Source organism: Trichosurus vulpecula, chromosome 1, assembly GCF_011100635.1.
Source record: "Trichosurus vulpecula isolate mTriVul1 chromosome 1, mTriVul1.pri, whole genome shotgun sequence".
In the NCBI taxonomy this organism is placed as follows: domain Eukaryota; kingdom Metazoa; phylum Chordata; class Mammalia; order Diprotodontia; family Phalangeridae; genus Trichosurus; species Trichosurus vulpecula.
The window spans coordinates 82,861,632-82,886,023 of NC_050573.1; the positions used below are offsets into that span (position 1 = coordinate 82,861,632).

Genomic DNA, 24,392 nt, shown 5'->3' on the forward strand with positions numbered 1-24,392 from the left:
ACCGAAGGGTTTTGGCCAATGGGAGCTTCCTACGTCATCAGCCCCGCCCCTCCGCGCGTACCGAGCCGGATCTATTTTTCGTGGCGGAGGGAGGTAGTTGGTCTCTGAGAGACAGCAAGTGCAATAACTGTGGAAGATCCCGACGGGGACGACGGCAGCGGCGACGACAGCGGCCGCGCCCGTGCCCGGGGTTGAGGCACGGCTTGGCCCCGGGGCTCCGGGGTGATCAGGTCGGACTCGCTGGGTTGCGAACCGAGAGTGGGGGGAGGAGAACCGTGAAGGCCTGGGGTGGGCGGGCAGCGGCGACCCAGGCCTAGGCCCAGAAGGGACGGATTGGCTGGCTCGGACGGGGCGAGCAATGGAGAGTGGGAGTGGCGGACGTAAGCGCTGGGGGGAGGGAGTGAGGTACAAAGAGAAACCCAGACAGACTGACAGGACACACCGACGCACACATACGTAGGGTGGGGTGGGACGGTTTAGACTGGAAGCAGCGCAGATGGGCGGGGGCTGGGGGGGGGGGGACGGAGTGGACCAGGAGAGCTGATTGAACCTGGATGCCCTACGAAGCTGGACTGTGGAAGGGGAGAGCGGGAGTGGAAAGGAGATATTTGGAAGGCGGGATCAGGCTGGGGGGAATACGCTTGGGCAAGTAAGGACTAAGTCAGGATGGCGGGGAGGGGACAAGGATGGAGGCTGCGTGGGGAGAGAGGGCGGTGCTGGAATGGAAACTGCATTTGGTGGGGAAAGCCTCAGGCCTGAGGAAGTGGACTTGGAACAGATGCTGGAGTAGAGACAAGCCAAAACCATCTGGATGGGGCAAGCAGGAATGGAGACTGTATTGCGTTAATGGAGATTGCTTTCAAATTGTGACGAAGGTCTCAGGCTAGTAGGAATCGACTTGGAGAGCAGATTGATTGCATGGAGAGAGGAGGGAGCTGAGTTTAGAGGCTACGTTAGAAAGTGGAGGGGGAACTTCAGACCAGGGGAAATAGACAAAGAGCAGGATAGAGGTGAGTAGAGACTTTCTGGATGGGAGGGAGTGGCAGATATATAGATACAACAGCCCATGGTTATACTTGCTGCAGGAGGGAGGGTGTACAAAGAGAGTAGGGACTGCGTAGCAAGCAAGCCGTTTGGGGTTTGGTGGTTGCTGGGTAAAGCATGAAGAGACAGACCCATCTCCTCAGGTGATGGTGGAGCAGAAGCTACTTGGGAGAATTGGGATCTGAGGCATGAAGGGTGTGGGAGGGATGGATAGGGGCCTAAGTGGGTTGCTTTAGGGTTGTGGGGGAAGGTTAATGTACAGAAGAAACTTTCTAGAGCAGTGGTCTTAGGACCCTTTTATATTTTTAAAAAAACTATTGAAGATTTCGCCAAAATGTTTTTGTTTTACGTGGATTATATTTATCCATATCTGCCATTCTAGATATTAAAACATTATAGTTTTATTATGAAAACGTCCCAGGGACCATACTTTGATAATCTTGTTCTAGGGAAAGAATGGAAATGAAAGGTTGTCTGGAAGAGAGGGGTGTGGATTGAATTTTCTGGGGGCCCTGGAAGGGGAGTAGGTTTTGGGGAGTAGTCATAGTTATATGAGCTTACTTGGCATATGTAACAACAGAAGTAAGAATGTGGCTTCCCTTTTTCCTTCTTTCTTCCTCCCTTTCCCATAGCGCTTATTCCTGAGCCCAAATGGCAGCTTGAGCAGTTTTTCTGCCCCTTAGCTGATGGTGGTAGTAGCACCATTGCTCTTCTGCTTTCTGAACCCTTGGAGTGCTTCCCAGCCTTCCTGGTCGCCTAGGAAAATGCTTATTTTATGTTGAGCTGGGAGCTAATCCCTGTTCTACATCTAATTCGATATGACCTTGGGGCAAAACACCTTCTGGGACTAATTTCTCTTATATAAAATGAAAAAGTTAGAAGAGAGTAGGGGTTCTTAACCTGGAATCTCATCTGTGGGTTGATTTTAGGGGGTTCATGAACTTGGGGAAATTTTTTTTACCTTTATTTTCACTAACCTCTGACTGAAATTTAGTATTTCCTTTACTTGAAAACATTATTCTGATACGTAGTCCATAGGTTTCACCAGATGCCAAAGGGGTCCATGACACAAAAAGGTTAAGAACCTCTGGACTAGAGGATTTCTAAAATATTTCCCAGCCCTGACTCTAGAAAAGTTGGGACAGTTGTCAGAGATGATTTGAGGCTGGGTGACTAGGAAGAAAGATAGTACATACATAATGAAAGAAATACGGAAGAGGGTGTAAGTAAAAGTGAGTATAATCACATGGGCTATAAGGACAGTGGAACAGTCAGTTATGCTATAACATGACATTTATTGATCACTCATTTCAGTTGTATCTGACTCTTCGTGACCCCATTTGGGATTTTCTTGGGAAAGATACTGGAGTGGTTTGCCATTTCCTTCTCTACCTCATTTTACAAATGTGGAACTGAGGAAGACAGGGTTAAGTGACTTGCCTAGGATCACACTGTTACATTAAGTGTCTAAAGCCAGATTTGAACTTAGGAGGATGAGTCTTCTGACTTCAGGCCTGGTTCTCTCTATATACTGTGCCACCTAGTTGCCATAACATGGAATAAGTGTTCCTAAAAATCACTGTGCTATACAAAATTAAGCAGTTAAAACCACAGGTTTTATGGGAAACATGGGGTTGGGGCACAACATTCAAAAACTTAATCAGTGATAACATAAAAAAGATGAACCAAGTAAAAACAGTAGGATAGTTTTGTACATGTTAAATGACTAAAAAATAAATATGTGTTACAGTAAATAGTGATGGCATCCATGGCCTCTGGCATCTATGGCTGGCAAAGTTGATGGCTACAAAGCCAGAAGGCAGCCTCAGTGAACTGCACTTCCAGAGCTTGGGGATACTTTATCTTGAAAAAGACCCGAAGTTTTCTTGTAGAAGATGGTATTAGAAGGGTTACAGGTTGTGATTTATTGTGAAGTGATGTTGTTTTCTGCATTCTCAATGTTGATGACAAAATCAAACATGAACAAATACAAAATTAAGTTATTCTCATATTATTCCCTAATACTTCAATTGTCCTAGAACGTTTCAAAACAAATGTCACAGAACTGACTTTATTCTTGTTGATATGTTGCCTCCAATGGCAAGGAAGCTGCTAGAATTGCTATTGTCTTTGAGTGTACAGTGCAGCTCTTCCACAGATCAGACAATAGGCATTCCTGGTGGACTTGGTCAGGTTCCTCATTGACACTAATTTTCTAGCTCTGATTCCCTATATTCTCTAAGTGCCTTTCTGATCTTTATTTTCTTGTTCTGAGGGGACTTTCCTATTAGAAGAAGATCACGGTTGAATTTAATCAACTAGCATTTATTAAGTGCTTAATGTTAAGCATGTTAATAAGTATGGTTTTCTACATAAACTCAGGTCTGCATAAACCCATTGTCACAGTTCCTTCTCAGAATATTTGGGCCACTGAGCCTCTATATATGTTGAGCTAAGACCCAAACCTAGAACTGTTTTTGGCTTTCTTTAATGTCTTTCTCCATATTCATCCCTCTTGGTGAGTTTATCTCTTCTCTTGGCTTCATCTACCACATCTGGACGGATGAGTTTCATGTCCCAAGCCCTGACCTCTCTGGTGAACCCTTGTCCATATCTTTGGCCACTTGTAGAAGCTATTTTCCCTTAATTTGTTTCGGGCTAAATATCCCTATTTCTTTCAACAACTCCTTACATGTCATGGTTTCAGATTTCCCATACCATCCTAGTTCCCCTCTCCTGAATACATGTCTTGGGGTTGTTTGCCAGTGGGCTTTTCTAAAATGACATTCAGACCTAAACATCATTCCAGAGGTGAACCACCTGGGGCTACCATTCTCCAAGTTCTAGATACTAGTATTTACGTCTCCAAAGGCTGCATTTGGTTTCTGTATTGAGGTTTGAGTCTGCATTATTGGTTCCATATTGGTTTTGGTTGTTCAAGGACTGTAGAATGGCAGCTGTACGTGGCCCAGTTGGGTGGATGTTATGGTGACCTGGGACTTGTAGGCCTGTAAGACTGATTTTAAATGTTGAATTTCTTTTCTCTTGGCAGGTGCTTCCCCATCTATGTCTCCTGAGCATCTGGTGAACATTACTTGCAGCCATGCATTCCCTGGTGTTCCTGTGTGCCCGTCAGGTGATCCAGGACCAGGTCTTTGCATGCCAGGCCCTGGCATTCCTGCCCCAGGAGCTATATGCAGTCCTATTCAAGGCAGCCTTCTTAGACAGAAAAACATTGGTGCTGCAGAAGCTGGTACAGATGTGGCCTTTCCCTCTCCTTAGCTTCCAGCAGCTACTGCGCGAAAATTCAGATTGCCGCCGGATTCCACTACAGGAAAGGCCAACAAAGGAGAGTGTACAGGCTGTGATCCTGGGGCTCTCTGCACGACTAAGGGAGCCACCCCCCCGCAGGTAACTTGGGCCTGGAGAAGTTGATGTATAGGGTGCCCAGCAAAAAAAATCATATAAAATATCTTCTAGAGCTGAAGGATGAATAGCAGAAGCCACTTAGAAATTTTTTTCTTTTTAAAATGAGTAACTTATTTAAGAACTTAAATCTAATAAAATAACCAAACTTTAAATTACAACTAAACAATTTAGCAGTTACTTTTCCTGTCTCCGTCTGTGTCTTTGTCCATTTTACCCTATATTTGTGCATATATTTTTCTTTGCTATAGTTTTCATCGTTATATGTATTGATCCTCCAACTCTACTTTCTTCACTTTACGTTTTTTCAGATCTTTTAATTTTTCTTTATAGTCTTTATTATATTATCCAGTACTTTGATTTACCAGAGTTTGCTCAGCTGTTACCCAATTATTGGATGGTAGTGTGATTTTTCAGCTTTTCACAGTTACAAAAAATGCTTTTAGAAGTATCTTTGAGGGGGCAGCTAGGTGGCGCAGTGAGTAGAGCACTGGCCCTGGAGTCAGGAGGACCTGAGTTCAAATCCAGTCTCAGACACTTGACACATGTATTAGCTGTGTGACCTTGGGCAAGTCACTTAACCCCAATTGCCTTGCCAAAAAAAAAAAAAAAACAACAGAGAAATATCTTTGATAAAGAAATCTTTATATCAGATATTTCTTTTTAAAAATTTATTTGATTTATCAGGCATTTATTAAGTACCTGCTATGTGCTAGGCAGTGTGGTACAGAATGTACAAAAACAGCTCCTCCCTCAAAGAGTTTCCAGGGAGGAGGGGAATAGCTTAAAAATGGAAGGTAGCCTTTAAGACTGTAAGATTTCCTTCTACGTCATAATGATGGCAGTGTCAGAAAAGGGCAGGATGTGCTAAGGATCACATAGTTTTTAGACAACCTGAACAAACATTTATTGGCACCCCCTACCCATGATCTATGTCTCAAGACTAAAGAGTGAGTAAATGCAGGAACTAAACTATGTCCATATTGCCAGTTTTTCTGTAAATGAAATCAAGATATGAAAACTTGGAGCTAAACAGAAGAAGGGCTCATAGACTTTCCTCAAAGAAGCAAATTAAATGGCAGAGTTACTTTTCTGTGTAGTCATAGGCAATAAAACATAATTTTAAAATACTTGGTTGTCTTGCTTAGCAGTATTTACGAAGGGTATGTGCAAACACACTGCTATCATAACCTGTGAACTGCAGCTGATCAACATAGTAGCCCAAACCACCATAGAGTACCAAACTTGAATTGTGAGTTTAAGACTTTGTTGGTCATCCTCATACCAATCATAGCCATGACTGATGTCAAAATTCCTCCCCTGCTCATTCTGGCTAGCCCATAAAAACAAAGGTAGAAACTAAATCCAAAGTAGAAGCCAAGATAGTTTGTAGTTCCCTTCTAAGCTTTCCTTTTCTGCTACAACACATAGCTATCATACCATATCTTTTTCCCATTGCCAAAAACCCCTTGTTCACAGACCACACCTCCCTCCACTTTCTACAGACTTGCATTATAGTCTTATAGTTTATAGGAGTGGAATCAAACTCCTTAGCATGGTCTTTAAGGCCTTCTGTAATATAGCTCTAATCTATCATTAAGTTCCAGCTTTATTTTACATTGTTCGTTTTAATGCACTCCAGGTTCCATGCAAACTATCCTAATAGCTATTTTGCAAGTTTCACATGCTATTTCCTCCATGCATTTGCATAGGCTGTCCCCTGTGCCTAGAATGAATACCCTCCATATTAATTCAGAATCCTTAACTACTTTCAAGGTTTTAGCCCAGTGCCACCTCCTTTCCTGATTTATCCGGCTGATAGTGTTCTCTCCCTCAAATTTTCCTGAAGTACTTTGGATTTTTCTTTGCCTTTATCATGGCCAAATTGCGTAAGACTTATATCTGTATATCATCTACACACAGCCCCCCTCTCAATTACCCTCACTCCCATATGATGTAAGTTCCTTGATGGTAGATTTTGTATTATTTTTAGGTTTGTATCCCCAGTACCTATTAATAGTTTATTTGATAAGTATTTGTTAAATAAATGGAATTTACTGTAATGCATTTGATATCTGCTTCCCTTATTCTGGTGGCCAACTCCTCCCTATTCCTCAGCAGCTGTGTGGTACTGTGGTTAGAATTCTGGACTTAGAGTTACGAAGACCTGGGTTCAAATCTTGCCTCAGATATTTCTTAGCTGTGTGAACTTGAGCAAGTTACTTAACCTCTATCTGCCTCAGTTTCCTTATCTGAAAAATGGAGTAATACGACCTGCTTTCCAGGGTTGTGATAAAATGGATATTTGTAAAACACTTTGCAAACCTTAAAGCACTATATAAATGCTATCTTCATCCTCATCATGTTGTTGCTGTTGTCATGCAATGAGAACTTTTCTTTCAATCATGTTTTTTTTAATACTGCACATGATATTTTATTTAGTTGTTTTTTTTTTTACATTCTTTCGGTGGGGCAGGGGTGGAGTTCCAAAAACTTGTTAAATTAAGTGGAGTGAAAGAAAGCTTCAGTTTGCACTCAGATTTCACCGGTGCTCTCTCCCTCTCTCCCGCTCTCTCCCGCTCTCTCCCGCTCTCTCTCTCTCTCTCTCTCTCTCTCGATGGATAGAATTTTTCAACATGAGTCCTGTTCTCATGGATCATTGTATTGATCAGAGTAGCTAAGTTTTTCACATTTGATTATTGTTCTCCTAGTTCTGTTCACTTCGCTTTGCATCAGTTCATATAAATCTTTCCAGGTTTTTCTGAAACCATCTCCTTTGTCATTTCCTACAGCCTTTCTCCGATTGATGGGCATCTCTTCAATTTCTAATTCTTTGCCACCACTAAAAGAGCTGCTGTATTTTTGTCCTTTTCCTTTTTCTTTGATCCCTTTGGGATACAAACCTAGTAGTGGTATTGTTGGGTTGGAGGATTGTATTAGCAAGGCAATGATGACAGTATAGACCATAATTGCCAAAATGCCTATGCAGTTCTGAAAATATAAGAGACTCTCCATATAGAAGGTAGAAGTAAACCGCCAGAGAACCAGACGCCATATCCAGGAAGTCCAATCCATCACAGCAGCAAAGAATTCAGTACACAATATCACAGCAGAGAACCACTCCGTCCCATAACCTCCCCGCCCCCTGCCAGGGCCTTGCCACCGACAATCACTCACACAGCACAGCCGGCACATCTGCCCTCTCCCTCAGTTTTAACTGCTCTCTGAGCATTTCCTGTGACACACTTTCCTATTCCTCTCAGCAAGCTCCTCCCACCACATGTGACTTAGGCTTCCTGTGACATAAGCAGGTCCGCATGGCCCATTAATGAGTGGGAAAGATCTTCAAATCTAAATTGTCATTACAAGGACATGTACAGTTTGCTTTCAGCATAGTTCCAAATTATTCTCCAGAATGGTTGAACCAGTTCATTCCAGCAACAGTGCGTTAGTCTCCCTATTTTTTCACATCACCTCCAGAGTTTGTCATTTTAGCTAATGTGATAGGTGTGAGGTAGTACCTTAAAGTTGTCTTAATTTTCATTTTTCTGATTATTAGTGATTTAGAGCATCATTTTGTTTGACTATTAATAATTTTGATTTCTTCTGAAAACTGCCTGTTCATGTGCTTTGACCATTTTCAATTGAGGAATGGCTCTAATTTTTATAAATTTGGCTCCATTCTCTATATATTTGGGGAATGAAGCTTTTATCAGAGAAATTTTGATCGTGTTTTTCTAGGGAGGGAATGGGAGAACCATCGTGATAGCTTCTCTCAGGCCATCAAGGTGTTAGTCTCGCAGTTTTTAAATCCAAGCTTGTTATTGCCTAGGCCTTCTCATCTTTCCCCCACACTCTAGCCATTAGTCATTGTAACAAGTGCCTTGAAAATAAAGCTCACGGGCCACCATCAGTTTCTGAGACTGAAAAGTAGAAAAATTCCGTAAAGGGAAAAAACAATTCCCAACGTTTAGAGCTGTCCAAAAGAATAGTGGGCCAGAGTTCAGTTTCACTGGTGGCATTCAAGCAGAAGACACTTGTTGGGATTTGGTAGCAGAGATGCCTGCTTAGATAATAAGACTGTGCTCTGAGGCCTCTTCTCGAATTTGTGAGAATGAGAGAGGCAGAGTCTGATTTGGTGGAATTAGAGTTAGTACTATTAAAAGAATCAGAGAAAGGCCTGTGGTGGAAAACTTATGGAAAGACATGGATAAGAATGGTGCAAAGGGAGAGCTTGTGGAAAGGTTATGATCAGGCCAGTGATGAATCGTACTACCCACCTCCTGACATAGAAGTGATGGACTCTGTGCAGAATGAGATGTATATTTTTTGACATTTCCAGTAGGGGAATTTGTTTTGCTTGAGTATGTATATTTGTTATAGGAGTTTTCTTTTTTTTTTCCAATGGGGACTAGGGAGGAGAGAAAATAAATGATTGTTAGTTTAAATGATTTTTTAAAAAAATTGTGATCTGTACTAATAATATCTGTACTTGTAAGGAGGTGCTTAGTGGTGAGGAGAAAGAATATTCCAGGCATTTACAGAGTCTGGTAATATGGTGCCATGTGTGAGGAGCAACAAGTAGGTCAGTGTGTAGCTTGATGGTATAGTGTGTGGAGAGTTGTAAAGTATAAGATTGGAAAGGTATGAAGGGGCTAGGCTGTGAAGAGCTTTAAATGCCAAAGAGAATTTTATATTTGATCTTGGAAGTATTAGGGAGCCACTGGAATTTATCAAGTAGGGAGCTGACATGGTCAGATATACTTGAAGAATATGACTGGCCATGGAGTGGAGGATGAATGGGCAGAAATGATGCAAGGACACCAATTAGAAGGCTATTACAGTAGTATAGGTGAGAGGTGATTAAGACTTGTATTCAAGTTGTGGCTATGTGAGCAGAAAGAAGAGACGAAGGCATGTCAGACTAACTTTACTGTCAGGGTTACTTAATTAATGGATTAGGTGAATGTTGTAGATAAGTTTACATAGATTTTAGCAGAGTATTGGATAATATTGCTTATATTGCTCTTATAAAGAAGCTCAAATGCAGACTAAGTAGGCTAGCAGACTATAAAGATTAGTCATAGTGTTTTAATGTCAAGGTGGCCGATAGAATGCCCCAGGGATCTGTGCTTGGTTCAGTGCTATGGAACATTTTTCTTAATGACTTGAATAAAGGCATTTATAGCATTCTAACAAAATTTGCAAATGATACCAAGCTCAGAGCTAACATTGGATGGCAAAGTCAGGATCCAAAAAGACCTTTCTAGGGTAGAGTATTGGGCTGAATCTAATAAGATATAATTCATTAGGGATAAATGTATAAAGCCTTACACTTGGGTTAAAAAAAATCACCTTCATAAATACAAGATATCAGAGTGATGGTTAGATCCCATTTTGTCTGAAAACGATCTAGGAGTTTTAGTGGATTGTAAGCCCAACGTGAGTCAAGAGTGTGATATGTCAGCCAAAAAAAGTTAATGTAATCTCAGCCTTTATTGAGAGCATCATTTCTAGGAATTAGATTATAGTCCTTCTGTACTCTTCCCTAATCAGACCATATCTGGACTATTGGACTCAGTTCTTAGCACCAAAGTTTAGGGAAGACATTGATAAGCTGGGAGGCAACCAGGATGGTAAGAGGACCTTGGGGCCTTGTCATATGAGGAGCAGTTGAAGGAACTGAACTGGTCATGTTGAGTTTGGCTAACAGAAAACTTATTGGGGACATGATAACTGTCTTCTAATATTTGAAGAGCTGTCATGTGGAAGATAGATTAGACTGATTTGTCATCATTTGACAGAATGGGTAAAAGTTGGAAGAAAGCAAATTTAGACTTAATGTTGGGAAAAGTAACAATCAGAGTTGTCTAAAAGTGAAATGGACTACCTTGAGATGTGTTGGATTCCCCTTCACCTCCCATTGGAGGTCTTTTAGCACATAGTGGGGATTCTTTTTGTGTATAACTTGGACTGGATTGATGCCACAGTCTCTTTGAACTCTCAGTTCTGTGAAGTCACAGATCCAGCAGAATATAAAGTACTAAAAATGCTAATAGGCCTAAAAGGAAAAAAATAAATTGAAGAACTTAACATTGGAAATTAAGGTCATGTTATTTTTGTAGATGACATGATTATTGGCAGCTAGGTTGTGCAGTGTATAGAATGCCAGATCTGGAGTTAGGAAGACCTGAGTTCAAATACAGCCTTAGACACTTACCAGTTGTGTGACCCTGGCTAAGTCATTTAATCTCTTGCTTGCCTCAGTTTCTTCATGTATAAAATGGGGGTGATAATAATAGCACCTACCTCCCAGAATTATTGTGAGAATCAAATGAGATAATAATTGTGAAATTCTTAGCACAGCGCCTGGCACATAGTAAGTACTATAAAAATGTTAACTGTTATTGTTGTAGAAAATCCAAAGACTTCAATGAGAAAACAAATTGACTTGACTACAGAAATTATTCCTGTTCTTAGGTTACTACCAAAAAAGATCAAAGATACATAAAAAAGACATTCTGTTAGCAACAAGACATTATGAGATATTTAGGAATTAATTGGTCTAGACAATTTGATCTCCTATAAAGATAGTTATGAAACACTTTTGACAAAAATCAAAACCAAAGAAAATTAGAGGGACAGTCACTTTTTACCTTTGAATAAGATCAACATAGAGAAAATGACTATATTTATGAAGTTAATTTATAAATTTAATTCAGTGCTAGTCAGTGTCAGTAACAAATTATATGAAAAAATAAGAGGGCAAGAATATTTAGCTTGAATGTGGGAGAAGATGCTAGAAATGGAGCTATTTATAAGGCAATTATCATCAAAACTACTTAATATTTAACTTTTAAAGTGCTTTAAGGATTCTTGATTTCATCATCATATGTCCTCTATATCTATCTCAGTTTATGATGAGGATTACAGCTCCTTACTGTCTTATTAAGCAGTTTTGTGAATTTTAGCCAGAAAAAAATCTAGTAGCCACCTTTTTATTTTTATTTTTTAAATCCAATTTTATTTAGTTCTGAATTCCTTCTCACCCCCTTCTCCTCTATCCATTGAGAAAGCAAGAAAAACAACTCATTAAAAATATTCCCACATTTTAGCCATATTTAAAAAATAAATATAATTCACTTTTCACTCTGAGTCTGTCACTTCTCTATCTGGAGACAGTTAATATGTTTCGTCATGAGTCCTCTGGAACAAATAAAGGAAAACCAGATAATATTTTGTCTTTTCCAAGCCACTAAAACACTAAAACAGAGCCAGGATATTGTACAGCCTTAAAATAGCAATGAGACTGTATGTACTCACTGAGCCTATTCGAATTGTGCCATTCAGCATGTGAATGTTGATCTAGGAAGTTGTCTTTACCATAAGTGCTTGTAGACTGACCTGGGACCCAGGAATTTGACCCAAAAGCCTTTATATTTCACTAGTTACATGGAGAGCAAGATCCTTCCTAGGGCATTCCTTTCTTTCTCTAGATGTTAAGGAAATAAGTAAGCCTGAGACCTAATAGTGTTGGTTTCAAGCACAATCAAGGCTAATTATTTTTTGTTTCCATAGGTACCTAATGAGATTCTCTTGGAATGTCTGTGTTCCATTCCCTTCATAACTTTTTCTTTCCTGACTGTATTACAGTCCTATTAATTTTTTCGCCACTGTAAATCAAGTACACACTGGATGAACTGTACGTTTTGGGGTAGAGTAAACTATGTAGTAGTGGTTTCTAGGATAGGGTCTCAAACTCGTCTCTCCTTTCTTTAGGAAGCTGCAGTTGCAGTTGTTGGACATGACAGGAATTCTGGATTCTGGCTATGAGGAAGACCTCACAACCATGACCATGTGGTCCCGCACTGTGTCTGTGATCCAGACCTGCATCATGGGTCAGCTAAACAAATCGTTAAGACAGAGACGTCGACGGGCCAAGCGCAAGAAGGCAGTACCACCCATCTATACTCCTACCCCTATTGAGGTTCGAGTAGATCTTCGGGTAACCCACAGCTCCTATGGGTTTCTAAAGGATACTTTACAGACAAGTGCTTTTAGCCCTCTGCGCCTTTGTTGTCGAGATTTCCGGGCTGAAGAACTCCCTCTGAATAGCACTGTGGATATGTTGGAGTTACTGGATCCCATGCACTTGCGCCGAGTGGACCTGTGCTTCAATAGCCTGGAGTTATCTGGTCTTTGTGAACTCATGGCCTCTGTCGTGAAGTTCACCAACTTGCTGAGCCTTAAACTACAGTACAGCTACGTGGACCTATGGCAGCTCTCAACTGAGGCAGAAGACAGCTTCCGTTTATTTATCTCTGAGCTTAATAAGTTGAACTGCCTCAAAGAGCTCAATATGGGTTCCTCTTGCCTTTCTGGTCGGCTGTCTCAGTTGCTCAGGTAAGTGGGCCTGGGAGTCCCCCTCACACTGCTTCTGTTTTCTGTTTATACTCACTTGTACTCATAGCAGTTGTTGTCAGTGAGTGGCACCTACTTCCATAGCACCAGCTGATTTCACCAGTTTAGTTCTTGGTTGCTTCCATGAGAAAATGTTCCAAGATTCATTCATTATAACCATTCAGCTTGCTAGAAATCTGTTTTGATAACAACCTTATCTAAGGTCTTCCTACTCTTCTTAAAATCATGCCACTTCTTTATTCTGGTAAAAGTTTCATAATGTTAATGATCATTAAAGAGAGAACTTTATAACATACGGATTTTTGTCCTTATTAACCTGTTTTCTTCCTGTGTTCTTCCCCATTCCATCAATATCCCTGTGGCCAAAACCTCTATCTCCTGACAGTGTGGCAAAGCTGTTTAGCAGAACCGACATCTATCTTGTCCCTCTGGTGGTATGAGTAAATCTCTGGGTTTTGATGTCAAATAATACCATGTCTTTGTCTCTTTGCAGCAGCCTACAGGGTCCCCTGGAAAGCCTGGAACTGGCCTTCTGCTATCTCCTCCCCACAGACTTGAGGTACTTGGCCCAAAGCCCACATGCCACCCACCTTAAGAAGTTGGACCTCAGTGGCAACAACCTTTCAGGTGCCCTCCTGGGCCCTTTTCAGGCTGTGCTGAAGGCAGTCTCCACCTCTTTGAAGCTCCTGAATGTGACCGAGTGTGAGCTCATGGACACCCATCTTATCTCCACCTTACCAAGTCTGTGCCGCTGTGTCCATCTCCACTACCTTGGTCTCTATGGCAATCCCCTCTCTACCTCTGGACTCAAAACCCTATTGCTTCGGTCAGAGGTACTGCCTGAGCTCCAGCTGGTGGTATATCCATTTCCTGTGGACTGCTATGAGATTTTGCCATGGCCACCCCCTGCTGCTATCCTCCTGGATGAGGAGAAGTTTGCTCATGTCCAGGCTGAATTACGCCAGATGTTACTGTCAGCTGACCGAGCTAATGTGCTGTGGACCACTGATGTCTATGGTCCTAACATGCCTGACTACTTTAGCTTATAACTGGTGGGCTGCCTGCCAGGGATGGAGAGGACCTCATAGCCATCCATTTTTCCTGGACTTGAGAGGAGATTGCCGGTAGCTCCTGTACTGACTCTTAATGGGGCACACAAGGAGTCTTGAGGCCTTCTCTCCTGTTGCTTGTCATCTTTAAATACTAGGAATTCTAGCTTGTCTAGCAGAGGCATGGAGCTAACTTTATAGTTTGGGAGTGGGAGGGATTGGGGAGGGTATGTCTGTTGGAGTAATATTTACGAGAACACACCACGCTTATGAGACCCCAGGAGAGCTAGGTTACCTTCTAGTATATCATATATCAAAAGTGGGTCAGAGGGACTTACAGAGTCCTGTCAATGACGCCAGATAAACCAGGCCAGGTGTTCAGAAAAGGTTGTCTTTACATATGTCTGGTTTACTCTCTATATCAGTCCCAAGGGAGTGAAGAGAGCCTTCATATTTCTCTACTTTATAAGGCTTATTCTTATGTCCTCAGGACATACTGGGCTGATTTAGCCCAGATGAGCACTTAAAGTCCTATTATAGTGCTCAGTTGATGGTTGAGTATACCAAGGAGACTCATGAGTTTTCTCTGGCCAGTATGAAATACTGGTGTTAGGGTTTGGTTTCAGAGTCCCTTAGAATCTAACTCTAGCCATCCAGTGGGCTCAACGTGCTTACTTAGTTCTGACCCATAGTGACGTTTTTTGTGGATAAATAACTAATATAAACAAGTAGCATGGACTTTCTTAGTATTGCCCATTAAATTCTGTGGTTGGACATTTAGGTGTTTGGGGATATTTGAATTGACCAATCAAACCATGAGTGTAGTCCCAGAGTAGAAGTCTCTTTGTCTTCTTTGATAATACTATCTTTAGATTGAGTGAGGTCCCCCTATGTTTTTTGATGTTTTCTTTTTGATATATATTTCCTGTTGTATCTTCCAGGTGATTGTGTAGGAGCTGGAAAGTTCTCCAAATGGATTCCCTATTGTCTTTTCCCAGGTTGTTGTTTGAGTTCTTGTTCATTTTAGGGGAGAGTGTCTAAGTAGTCCATATTTAAGGTTGGTTCCTCATGGGGGTAACTTCGCATAGCACAGGGACTAGATGTGAGTCACCCTTCTTGCCTGAAGTTATCCTTAAATGTATGCCACCTTTTCATTTAAGAGGGGTTCTATTCTACCAAGGTGGAATAGGGGACCACTGTAGTGAAAATCAGGTTCTCTGGTTTCTTTGTATTCTTCATATAACATCCTTTGACGCATTACATACTACAGCATTATACAAATTACAAAGCTTAATTCCAATAAAATCCAAACAAATTTCTTATTGTTTGGATTTGATTCTGCAGAGCCAGTAGCTTGGCCACCGTTTGGTACAGATCCAGAAGGCTTTGTTTGAATGGAAGTGCTCCTTTGGTTGCTATAGGGAGTGTCCCGTTTCTTGAAGGAACATTAATGCTTGACAAGTAACGTTAGATAAGATCTGCATCTCCTGCTGTGCTTTCAAGGGGTATACTTCTATTGCTTATGCCTTCTACATTTGTATATATGTATATCCCTTGACAATTACAGCAGATTCCCTGAGTGAAAGTAAGTGATAAAGATAATAACAAAAATAAACCGGCTTGGATTTTATATCCAGAAAGCAGTTCAGTGATTAACAATAAAATATATTTATACATACATATACACCTCTTCTTACTCTAGCATGGTTCACATTTCTTGTAGTCCTTTTTTTAATCTCAAAAGCATACTTTTAACTCTAAACAAGTGAGAAGTCTTGAATGGTTTTAGAGCCAAATTAGTCTCCAAGTTATTCCACTTCTAGTATAACAGTGCACAATCCACATAAGTAGCAGATACATCAGTCAGCAGAATATTTTCTTGTACTTTAAACTCTCACCTTGCATATAAAACCATATTTTCATACCTTTGGACACATGTATACATTTAAAATTTACTTGAATAATAGGTTATTTTTCAAGACATTCAAACTACTAATTTTCCTGAAGGGAGGAGTCACAAATATGACTATATTTGGTTCCTGTGCAGAGTTATTGTTAATTCTTCCAAATGCTTAAAGTTCTCTCAGTACCTATGAAATGAATTCAAACATTAATACTTCTTCAGGTAAAAAGTTAAAAAACTAATTTTCCTGACTGTTACTCTTTCATACAGCCAGGAATAATGGGTGGATTTCTAACATTTCCTTGTTTGTCTGTTTGCTTCTTTGTGCTGGGGTTAATTTCTGAACTAAAGGTTATAGACACTAACATTCTCAAGATTATATCTTTACCCTCATTATCTGTGGCTGGTATGGTACATATAGTCCTGCTGCTGGTTCATTTTTAATATTTTAGTTGGCATTGTTTTTCTGATTCTAAATTCTTAATCTCTTTAAAGCCTAATTTCAGGGGAACTGACATGAATGATTCTGCTAGAACTAAGAGCCTTTGTTATCCAAGGAGTAGACGCAGGGTAGGGGTTCTTAACATTTTGTGTCATGGACCCTCTTGGTGCTGATGAAGCCAGTGGATCCCTTCACAGAATAATATTTTTAAATGCCGAGTAAAATACTCTGATTACAAAGAAATCTAATTATATTGAAATTCACTTTTAAAATTTTTTTTTAAGCAAGTTCCTGGATTCCTAGGTTAAAGGAGACATTGGGCCACCAACTTGTGCTGTGGTTTAGCTATGGAGGGGTATGGGTGACAAAGTGTCTGCTACTGATAACCCAGGAAATTATGTGCCTAAATTCATTGTAGTTTTTCTACCCCAAGGGGTTCATACCTTTTTGATAGATTTAGTTGAGTTAGACACATGTGTGTCATGACGCAGGGTTATTATGAGAGCTTTGAATTTTCTTAGGGATCCACAGAGAAGGAATTTTTTTATGCTAACAATAGAATGGACTTTAACACAGGAGTTATCTATAATTTTTAAGGGGTCTTGCTTCAGAAGATTGGCCCAAGCTCATGAAAAGGCAAATCAGTAGGAAAGGTCAGTACTTCATTCCTCTCTTGAAATATGCTAACCTACGAATAGGCTAGGAACAGAGTAAACTGCCTTTTGAACTAAGGGGTCAAATCTTAGAACCTTAGAAATGGGAACCTTTGAAAGTGGGAACCTTAGAAATTGTCTAGTCCAGGGGTGAGGAACCTGTGGTCTCAAGGCCCCATGTGGCCCCCTAGGTCCTCAGGTGTGGCCCTTTGACTGAATCCAAACTTCACAAAACAGATCCCTTAATTTTGTTCTGTAAAACTTGAGACTCAGTCAAAAAGCTTCACCCGAGGACCCAGAATGCCACATGTGGCCCCAAGGCCTCAGGTTCCCCACCCCTGGTCTAGTCCAACCTGCTGATGTTACACATTAGGAAACTAAAAGCCAGAGAAGTTACAGAGCTGGAGTTCAAACCTTTATTTTCTGATCCCCAATTCATACATTTCCTGTGAATACTATGCAGTCTGTTTTTCCTATTGAGATATAATGGTGATTTTATCTCTTAGATATCTCTTGGTGTAGGAGCATTATTAATACAGTTGCTGGGGGTTTAGAGTAGAGTTTGGTGGGAAAGGTAATCATGTTCACTGCGATAAGAGGATGCAGTGTTCTGAGTCTTAGTGGCAGTGAAGGGTATCTTGGGTTTTTTTGCTTTCTTTTAAATTAAGGGACTCCCAGGAAGTAAATGGGGATAAAGAACTGCTATTTTCACCTCATAGGGGAAGTAAAAGAGACTAGATGTTAATTTCCTGTCTTCTGAAGATTTCAGGGAAGGTAGCAAGACAAAAAGTAGCATGAGGTGTCTAGCCTAGATAAAAACCACAATAAGAAATGAAAATGTTGGAAACAAACATAACCAGAATATTTAAAATCGACTTGAATGTAAAAAAGAAATGGTAGTGGTTGGTCAGGGCACAATTTAAAAAATTCTCCTCTTCAAAAAAGAACATCAAAGTGCCAAGCGCATGATGGAGGAAATGCTACGAAGGCTGGAACAAAACTCACTTGGTAAATGATGAAGGACAATGAAAGAAGACAAGAATTTTTTAAAAGGCCGAAAGGGAGAAAGAGGACAAATTCAAGAAATTTTACTGGATAGTTCTGGATCTTTAGCAATAAAGACTAGGATAATAGGGGATCGAATTTGGCATTGAGAATAATAGGATTAAAGGTTGATAAAAGCTGGGTCCAGTACTTGGAACAAGTATTTCCAAGATTAAAGTAGGGCTCAGATGGACCTTGAGCTTTTTGTTCTAGGGTTTCTAGGTTCTAACTGGGCCAGTGTAGAAGCAGGGTGAGTATAGAACGTTAACCTTGAGATGGTTTTCAGAGAATTAAGAAAATTTTTCCATATCTGAAACAAAACCAGCTTTAGAAAGTGAAAGAATTCATTAGCTCTCATTTAGGAAGAAACCGTACCAAAAGACTCCATGGCACATAGAGGTGAAATTCCCAAACTCAGATAAAGGAAAATTTCTCCAAGCAACAACAACAAAAAAAAGTATATACAGCGTGTTTCAGAAGTCTTAAGTGAAGTTTAAAGCTGTGATAATATGAAGCTTTAGTGCTTTAGCAGTATATTTAAAACTTTTGGCATGCCTTCTATAAAAGTTTCCATTAGGTTACAACCTCTAATTTTGTATATATGTTATATGAGATGAAAGAAAAAGCTCCCAAACCTCATAAAACCAAAACATGAGGTAAGATCTGAGGGTAAATTGAGTGCCAAAGAACTAAATGCCCTTTTCTAAAGTCAGAAAAACATTCACTAATAAGTCATATAGAAATCATTATGAGAAGCCCATAATTCATTCACATGGATCTCTGAAATGTGTTGGGGCAACATCGACACTTTAAAAGCATAACATGTTAAATTACTGTGGCCAGAGAGGCTCTTTATGTTCAATTATTAGAAAATAGATTAAGGTACACAATTTTACATAAGATAAAATCAAGCATGAGTGATATAATTTTATTTTTAAAAGGGAGACATCAGTGAATCGTTATGTGAATTTAAGACAATAACACAAAAAGGGTATGGAGAAGGAACAAGTAAACAAACTCCAAAGCACAGCCCTAGGTTCCAATAGATGGGTCTAAGATCATATAAATGTACACACCTAGTTAAGAGTACAATAAATAATACAAATCATATGTGGTTTAGACAGGTATAGGGAATAGTTGTAGAAGAGAGAGATTCCTTCTGATTATAAAAGCCCTCACTCCAAAAAATTCATTTGTAGTTTTCAACAGAAATAGATTTTTAAAAGGATAGAAGATATGTCAAATTTAATAGTTATAACAGTGAATATAAACAGACTAAAATTCTGTGAAAGTTTTATAGCCTGGTTAAAAATTAAATGTCAATAACATGTCTTCATGAAACACTTAAAAAATGGAACAGATGATAGTAATAACTTATTTCCATAGTGGTTTAAGACTTAAAGGGCTCTACTTTCACAGCAACCCCATTTTACAGATGAATACATTGAAGCCCAGAGAATTTAAGTAACTCAGAGTGCCCAGAGTCACATCAGTAAGTGTTCTGACTGTATATTTACATATACAGTTATTTATGTAATGACTACATAGCTAGCTCTGGCTAGTACTTGAACTCATGCCTCCTGACTCTTAAGACCAGTGTGTTCTTCATGATATCATACCACTTTCTAAAAATCTATAATCTAGATGCTAATATAAGAAAAGTAGGATTATCCATTAAAGTAACATTTATTTTTTCTGATTTGAACTCTGTTTTGAGACAGGTGAGAATGTTATATGTGAAAGGCATAATGAATAACAAAAGTAGAATGATAGTGAATGGATATGAATATGCTATGTGGAAGAAAAAGTTAACAGCACCACAAGAACAGAGAGCTAATACTTAGGAGTCTTTCATCATCAGAAAATGACCCACAAAATAAGTAGAGAAATCACATACCTAACAATGTAAAGAAAACACTATTGTGTCCTCTTCAGTACTGAATCTGTTAATTCCATCTTAAATTCACAACCCCATTTTATAGGCGAGACTGAGAAAAAAAATTACAGAACTTTGAAACATCAGATATTACTGTACTATGTCAGAGAAGTTAAACGAAAAAAAGGACAGATACTTACTTAACTATAACATACCTAGATTGACCCAGCAGACAAAAAAAAAGTTGAAGGGATCAGTTATTGAGAAAATACCTGGGAATTATGAAATAACTTTGCCCACTGTCTTGCGCAGAAGGACCTTGTAGTTTTTTAAAACAACAAAGAACAAATAATACTAATCACAATTTTTTTTTCTAAACGTGTTAGTATCCAGTGCTCAGTTTCTTTTTTGAGGCAGATACAATTTTGATGTTTTGACAGGCTGCATGAAATAGTGGATGACCTGCCTCAGAGCTAAGAACTCCAGGGTTCAAGTCCTGCTTTTGACATATGTGGTGTTTGACCTTGGGCAGGTCACTTGACTTCTCAGTGTTTTAGCCAACTCTCTAAGACTGTGAGTTGTAGTGAAAGTGCTAACCTCCTACTGTGAGAAGTTTCTTCATTAGATAATTCTCTATACTGGTGAAATCAGAGGTCCAGTTCTTATCCCTGTGATTTTAGTCTCAAAATAAAAGCCAAACTCAACATCAAGTTATTCGCCATGATGAAATAAGGTTTATCCAGAGTTTAGAGATCTTAATTTGAAGGGTAAGGAATGAGACAATATCATTTTATGTTTGTAATTTTCCTGATACTGAACCAGCCTTACATTCCTGATATAAATCCCACCTGGGCATAGTATAATCTCTTTGATATATTGCTGTGGTCTCCCTACTAGTATTTTACTTAAAATTTTTCTATCAGTATCCAAATATTACTCATTAGAAAAGCCCTTCCCATTAAAAACTGGAAGCAAATACCTACTAGATATTACTGTGTGACAAAGTACAAGAAAAACTAGCAATTGAAATAAAATATGAAAGAGAAATTGGAGGCACAAACATTGAAAAGGAAAAGATAATCACTGATATTATAAACCTAGAAAAGCTAAGGGATTTTATTGATGACCAATTAGAGCAAATTAACAAGTTATAGGATACAATGTACAAAAATTGTTCATTTTATATGGCAACAATAGCAGAAGAATCAATAATCTCATTTACAATACTAACAAATATTAAATATTTGGAAATTCACAATGATGAACAAATGAAAAATTTATGTAAGAAACTATAAAACAATGATGAAGGCTTGAAAAATAGCAGGAATCTAGTCTAGGGAGCAGGGTTGCAGGGGGAGGGGGAAGGGCGGAGTGATGCAACTAATCCAGTTGATTTGAAGACTTAATACGATACTGATAATTTATATGGAACTGGTTAGTGTGCTTTACTTGGAAAACAACAGGGCAAGGAAATACATCCACCAGAGGTTGTACTTGAGGCAAGATGGAGAGGGATTCAGAGCCTTTGTAGGCATTAACAAAAAGTCTAAAATTACTATTAAAGCTTGTACTGTGCAAGCTAGAAAATGGCATAGAATATAGACAAAAGGTATAGGGTGAACTTACTGATTTTAATAGGGAAAGGAATAATTCAGTTGCTTTTGAGGAAAGTAATAAATATGGAAGAAAGTAACCTTGGATCCTTATATGATATACAGTGATAAGCTCCACCTAAATTGATGAGTTACATCTTTAATAATATCACTTTTTAAGAAGTTGAAAAGTACATAAGGATACTTATCCTGAAAATGGAAGACAAATTCTTGGTAATCAAAAGATTATTTGAAACAAAGTTATCAGGCTTGACTATATATAAATAAAACATGTATAGCATAGGACTAAGAAGGGCAACATCAAGAAAAATTTTCACCTTGGATATGTCATGAATTTATAAGCATAATATCAAGTTCCTAATCAGCAAATGGCCAAAAGATATGTACAGACAATTCATAAGACAGGAATCCAACATAGTGAATGTTTAAAAAAAATGTAAAGTCTCCAGCAATTAACAACTTAAAGATGCCTATGATCATTGTTAAAACATTTGAAGGATGGTGAGTTAGGAAGATTGTTCTTTGTGGTCCCAGAGGGACCAGGAAAAATGGGTTGAAGTGGTATTGAGGCAGATTTAAACCTGTTATAAGAAAAAAACTCAACAAATAGAGTTGTCCTGTAGTAGAAGAGATTATCTGGGGAGGTAGTGAGTTTCCCAGTGCTGGAGATCTTCGGCTTGGTGGTCGCAATTAGGCAATTAGACTAGATACTCCAGAAAGTTCTTTCTGATTCTATAATACTACATCATTTCCACCAGCTTGGGGGGAACTATTAAAAATTCTGAAAACCCAATGGTGGGATGGTGAGAAAAAAGTGTTTCTGGCACAGCACAAATGAATTTGTGTTTCTGAAGTGCAAATTGGCAGTGCCCAGCAAGAATTATAAACTTGGCCATGTGACCCAGTGATCCTAATATTGGGAATATCCCCCCAAGGAAATAACTTCTTAAAAAAACCCCTTTGTTTAAAGCTTTATTTGAAATAGTGGGAAAACTGGAAATAGTCTAAATGTTAAACTGCTGGGGAATAGATGGATTGGGGTTAGGGTCAGGGAGAAAGAACATGGCACATCAACATGAAGGTGACTCTCCCTGCAATGTAACAAATACTAAGACTGGAAGTAAGAAAAGTGCAAAATGGAGTAATGCCATATGAAAAAAAATCAGAACTGAAGTGCCATATTTTATTTTTTAATGTGTTGGTCAAATACCACATCCATGGAAGGAGTACATAGTGTATGTATAAGTATGTGTAGATATGTTAATGTAGAGAATTTTAAAGCTCAGAAGGAGAGATAAAGTTGATAAGTTGCCATGTCTATGTGCATGTTTAAATATACTTTTTGTTGTAAAAGTGGATAGACTCCAAATAAAATTTTTGGAAAAAAAAATCCTACTCTAATTTTTGGGCCCTTGAGGAAGGCACTTTTAACTATTGGGTTTGTCAGTCATAGCGTTATGTAGAAGCAATGTCAGGATTGAATCTTGAACACTCAGCATTCCAAAACTCCCTCCTTTGGTAAAGGAAACTAAGGTGCCTAAGGTGCTGGAAATACAAAGGGTCTATAGGTAAGGAGCTGTACTTTTACCCTATGTTGTCTTCTATGTTGAAGATCTTTGGATATTGGCTATAGTAGAAGATAGGGAGTTCCCTAATCAATTTGATGCAGAACTTCTGTCCATACTTCTCATAGAGGTTGTAAATATGCCAATAAACACCTTGTTAGGAGCAAACAGACAGTTGCCAGTGGCTAGGGCTCTTCTAGGATGATTTGGTTGACCCTAAGGAGGATGAGCTCTTTAGAAGGAAATTGCTCAACTTATTCCTCTCTCCTGTCCTATCCCCAAAAGAGAGAATGGAGGAAAAAAAGGTAACATAAATAACATCACCCTATGGGAACCCGGTAGTTGTGTGCTGTCATATAAAATTGAAAAAGTCATGGCATATTGGAAGGAGTACACAGACAGCTGTAATAATTTTACTGAAAAATAATTTTCCAGGCAATATATTAATATTTCTATAGCACTTTAAGGTTTTCAAACTCTTGATCTCATTTGATCCTCAGGTCCTATATATGGCAGTTGTAGCCACTGAGGGGCACTTATATGTATTGCCCTGAAATTTTGTCCACATAAATATGAATCACTTCTCCATGTTTGTTACATTCTTTCATCATGTTTTTAATCTCTGTATCCTAACCAAGTTCATCTTTTTGAGGGTTAATCATACTGGAAAACTGAAGACTTCCAAGATCCTGTTATAAAGTACTGCTTCTTGGGAAAGAGAGGAAGAGGGAAATATTGGGAAAAGGAGATAATAATAATAATAAGACAGCCACTTTTTAATTTAAAAATTTTTAAAAGAAGATGGCATCTAAGAATGGGATTTGGGTTTTTCAACCACACCTTAAAATACAGGAATGACAGAGTGTTCCTAGTTAGGTGTGGTAAGAATGTGCTTTTTTGATGTATTGCAAATCTAACCAAAAAGACTTTGAACTGAAAAATGAAGGGGGGAGGACAGAAGTTATTCTTGTAGGTACTTCTGGCTTTTGTGGGAGAAGAGAGGTCTTGAACAAAATAAGAAGGAAGTCATGTAGATGGCTTGGAGGAAGTTTAGGCTAGAAAAAGGTTGAATTTGGGGCAGAGGAATTTGACAAGCCTTGGGGAAAACAGAAAAACTGAAAAACAATCTCTAAGGCCAGAAGCTAGTCCAAATTTTACTTTGGGGTTATAAGAGAAGCAAGATCAAGAACAATTATGGGAGGGGGGGCAAGCCAAGATGCGGCTAGGAAACAGACTCACTTAAGCTCTCCCCCAAATCCCTCCAAACACCTGTAAAAAAAATGACTCTGAACAAATTCTAGAGCCACAGAACCCATGAAATAACAGGGAAAAGTCTCCAGCCCAAGATGGCCTGGA

The 24,392-nt window shown here is 39.2% G+C and overlaps 1 protein-coding gene across 1 annotated transcript; it reads left to right on the top strand.

Moving 5' to 3' along the window:
- The first annotated feature begins 39 nt into the window (after window positions 1-39).
- Window positions 40-22,861, top strand: LOC118834293 (leucine-rich repeat-containing protein 14-like). The gene is made up of 4 exons (XM_036741753.1): window positions 40-230; window positions 4,097-4,455; window positions 12,250-12,873; window positions 13,385-22,861. The coding sequence occupies exons 2-4, from the start codon at window positions 4,148-4,150 to the stop codon at window positions 13,938-13,940; spliced, it is 1,488 nt and encodes a 495-aa protein (XP_036597648.1). The 5' UTR covers window positions 40-230; window positions 4,097-4,147; the 3' UTR covers window positions 13,941-22,861.
- The last annotated feature ends 1,531 nt before the right edge of the window (window positions 22,862-24,392 follow it).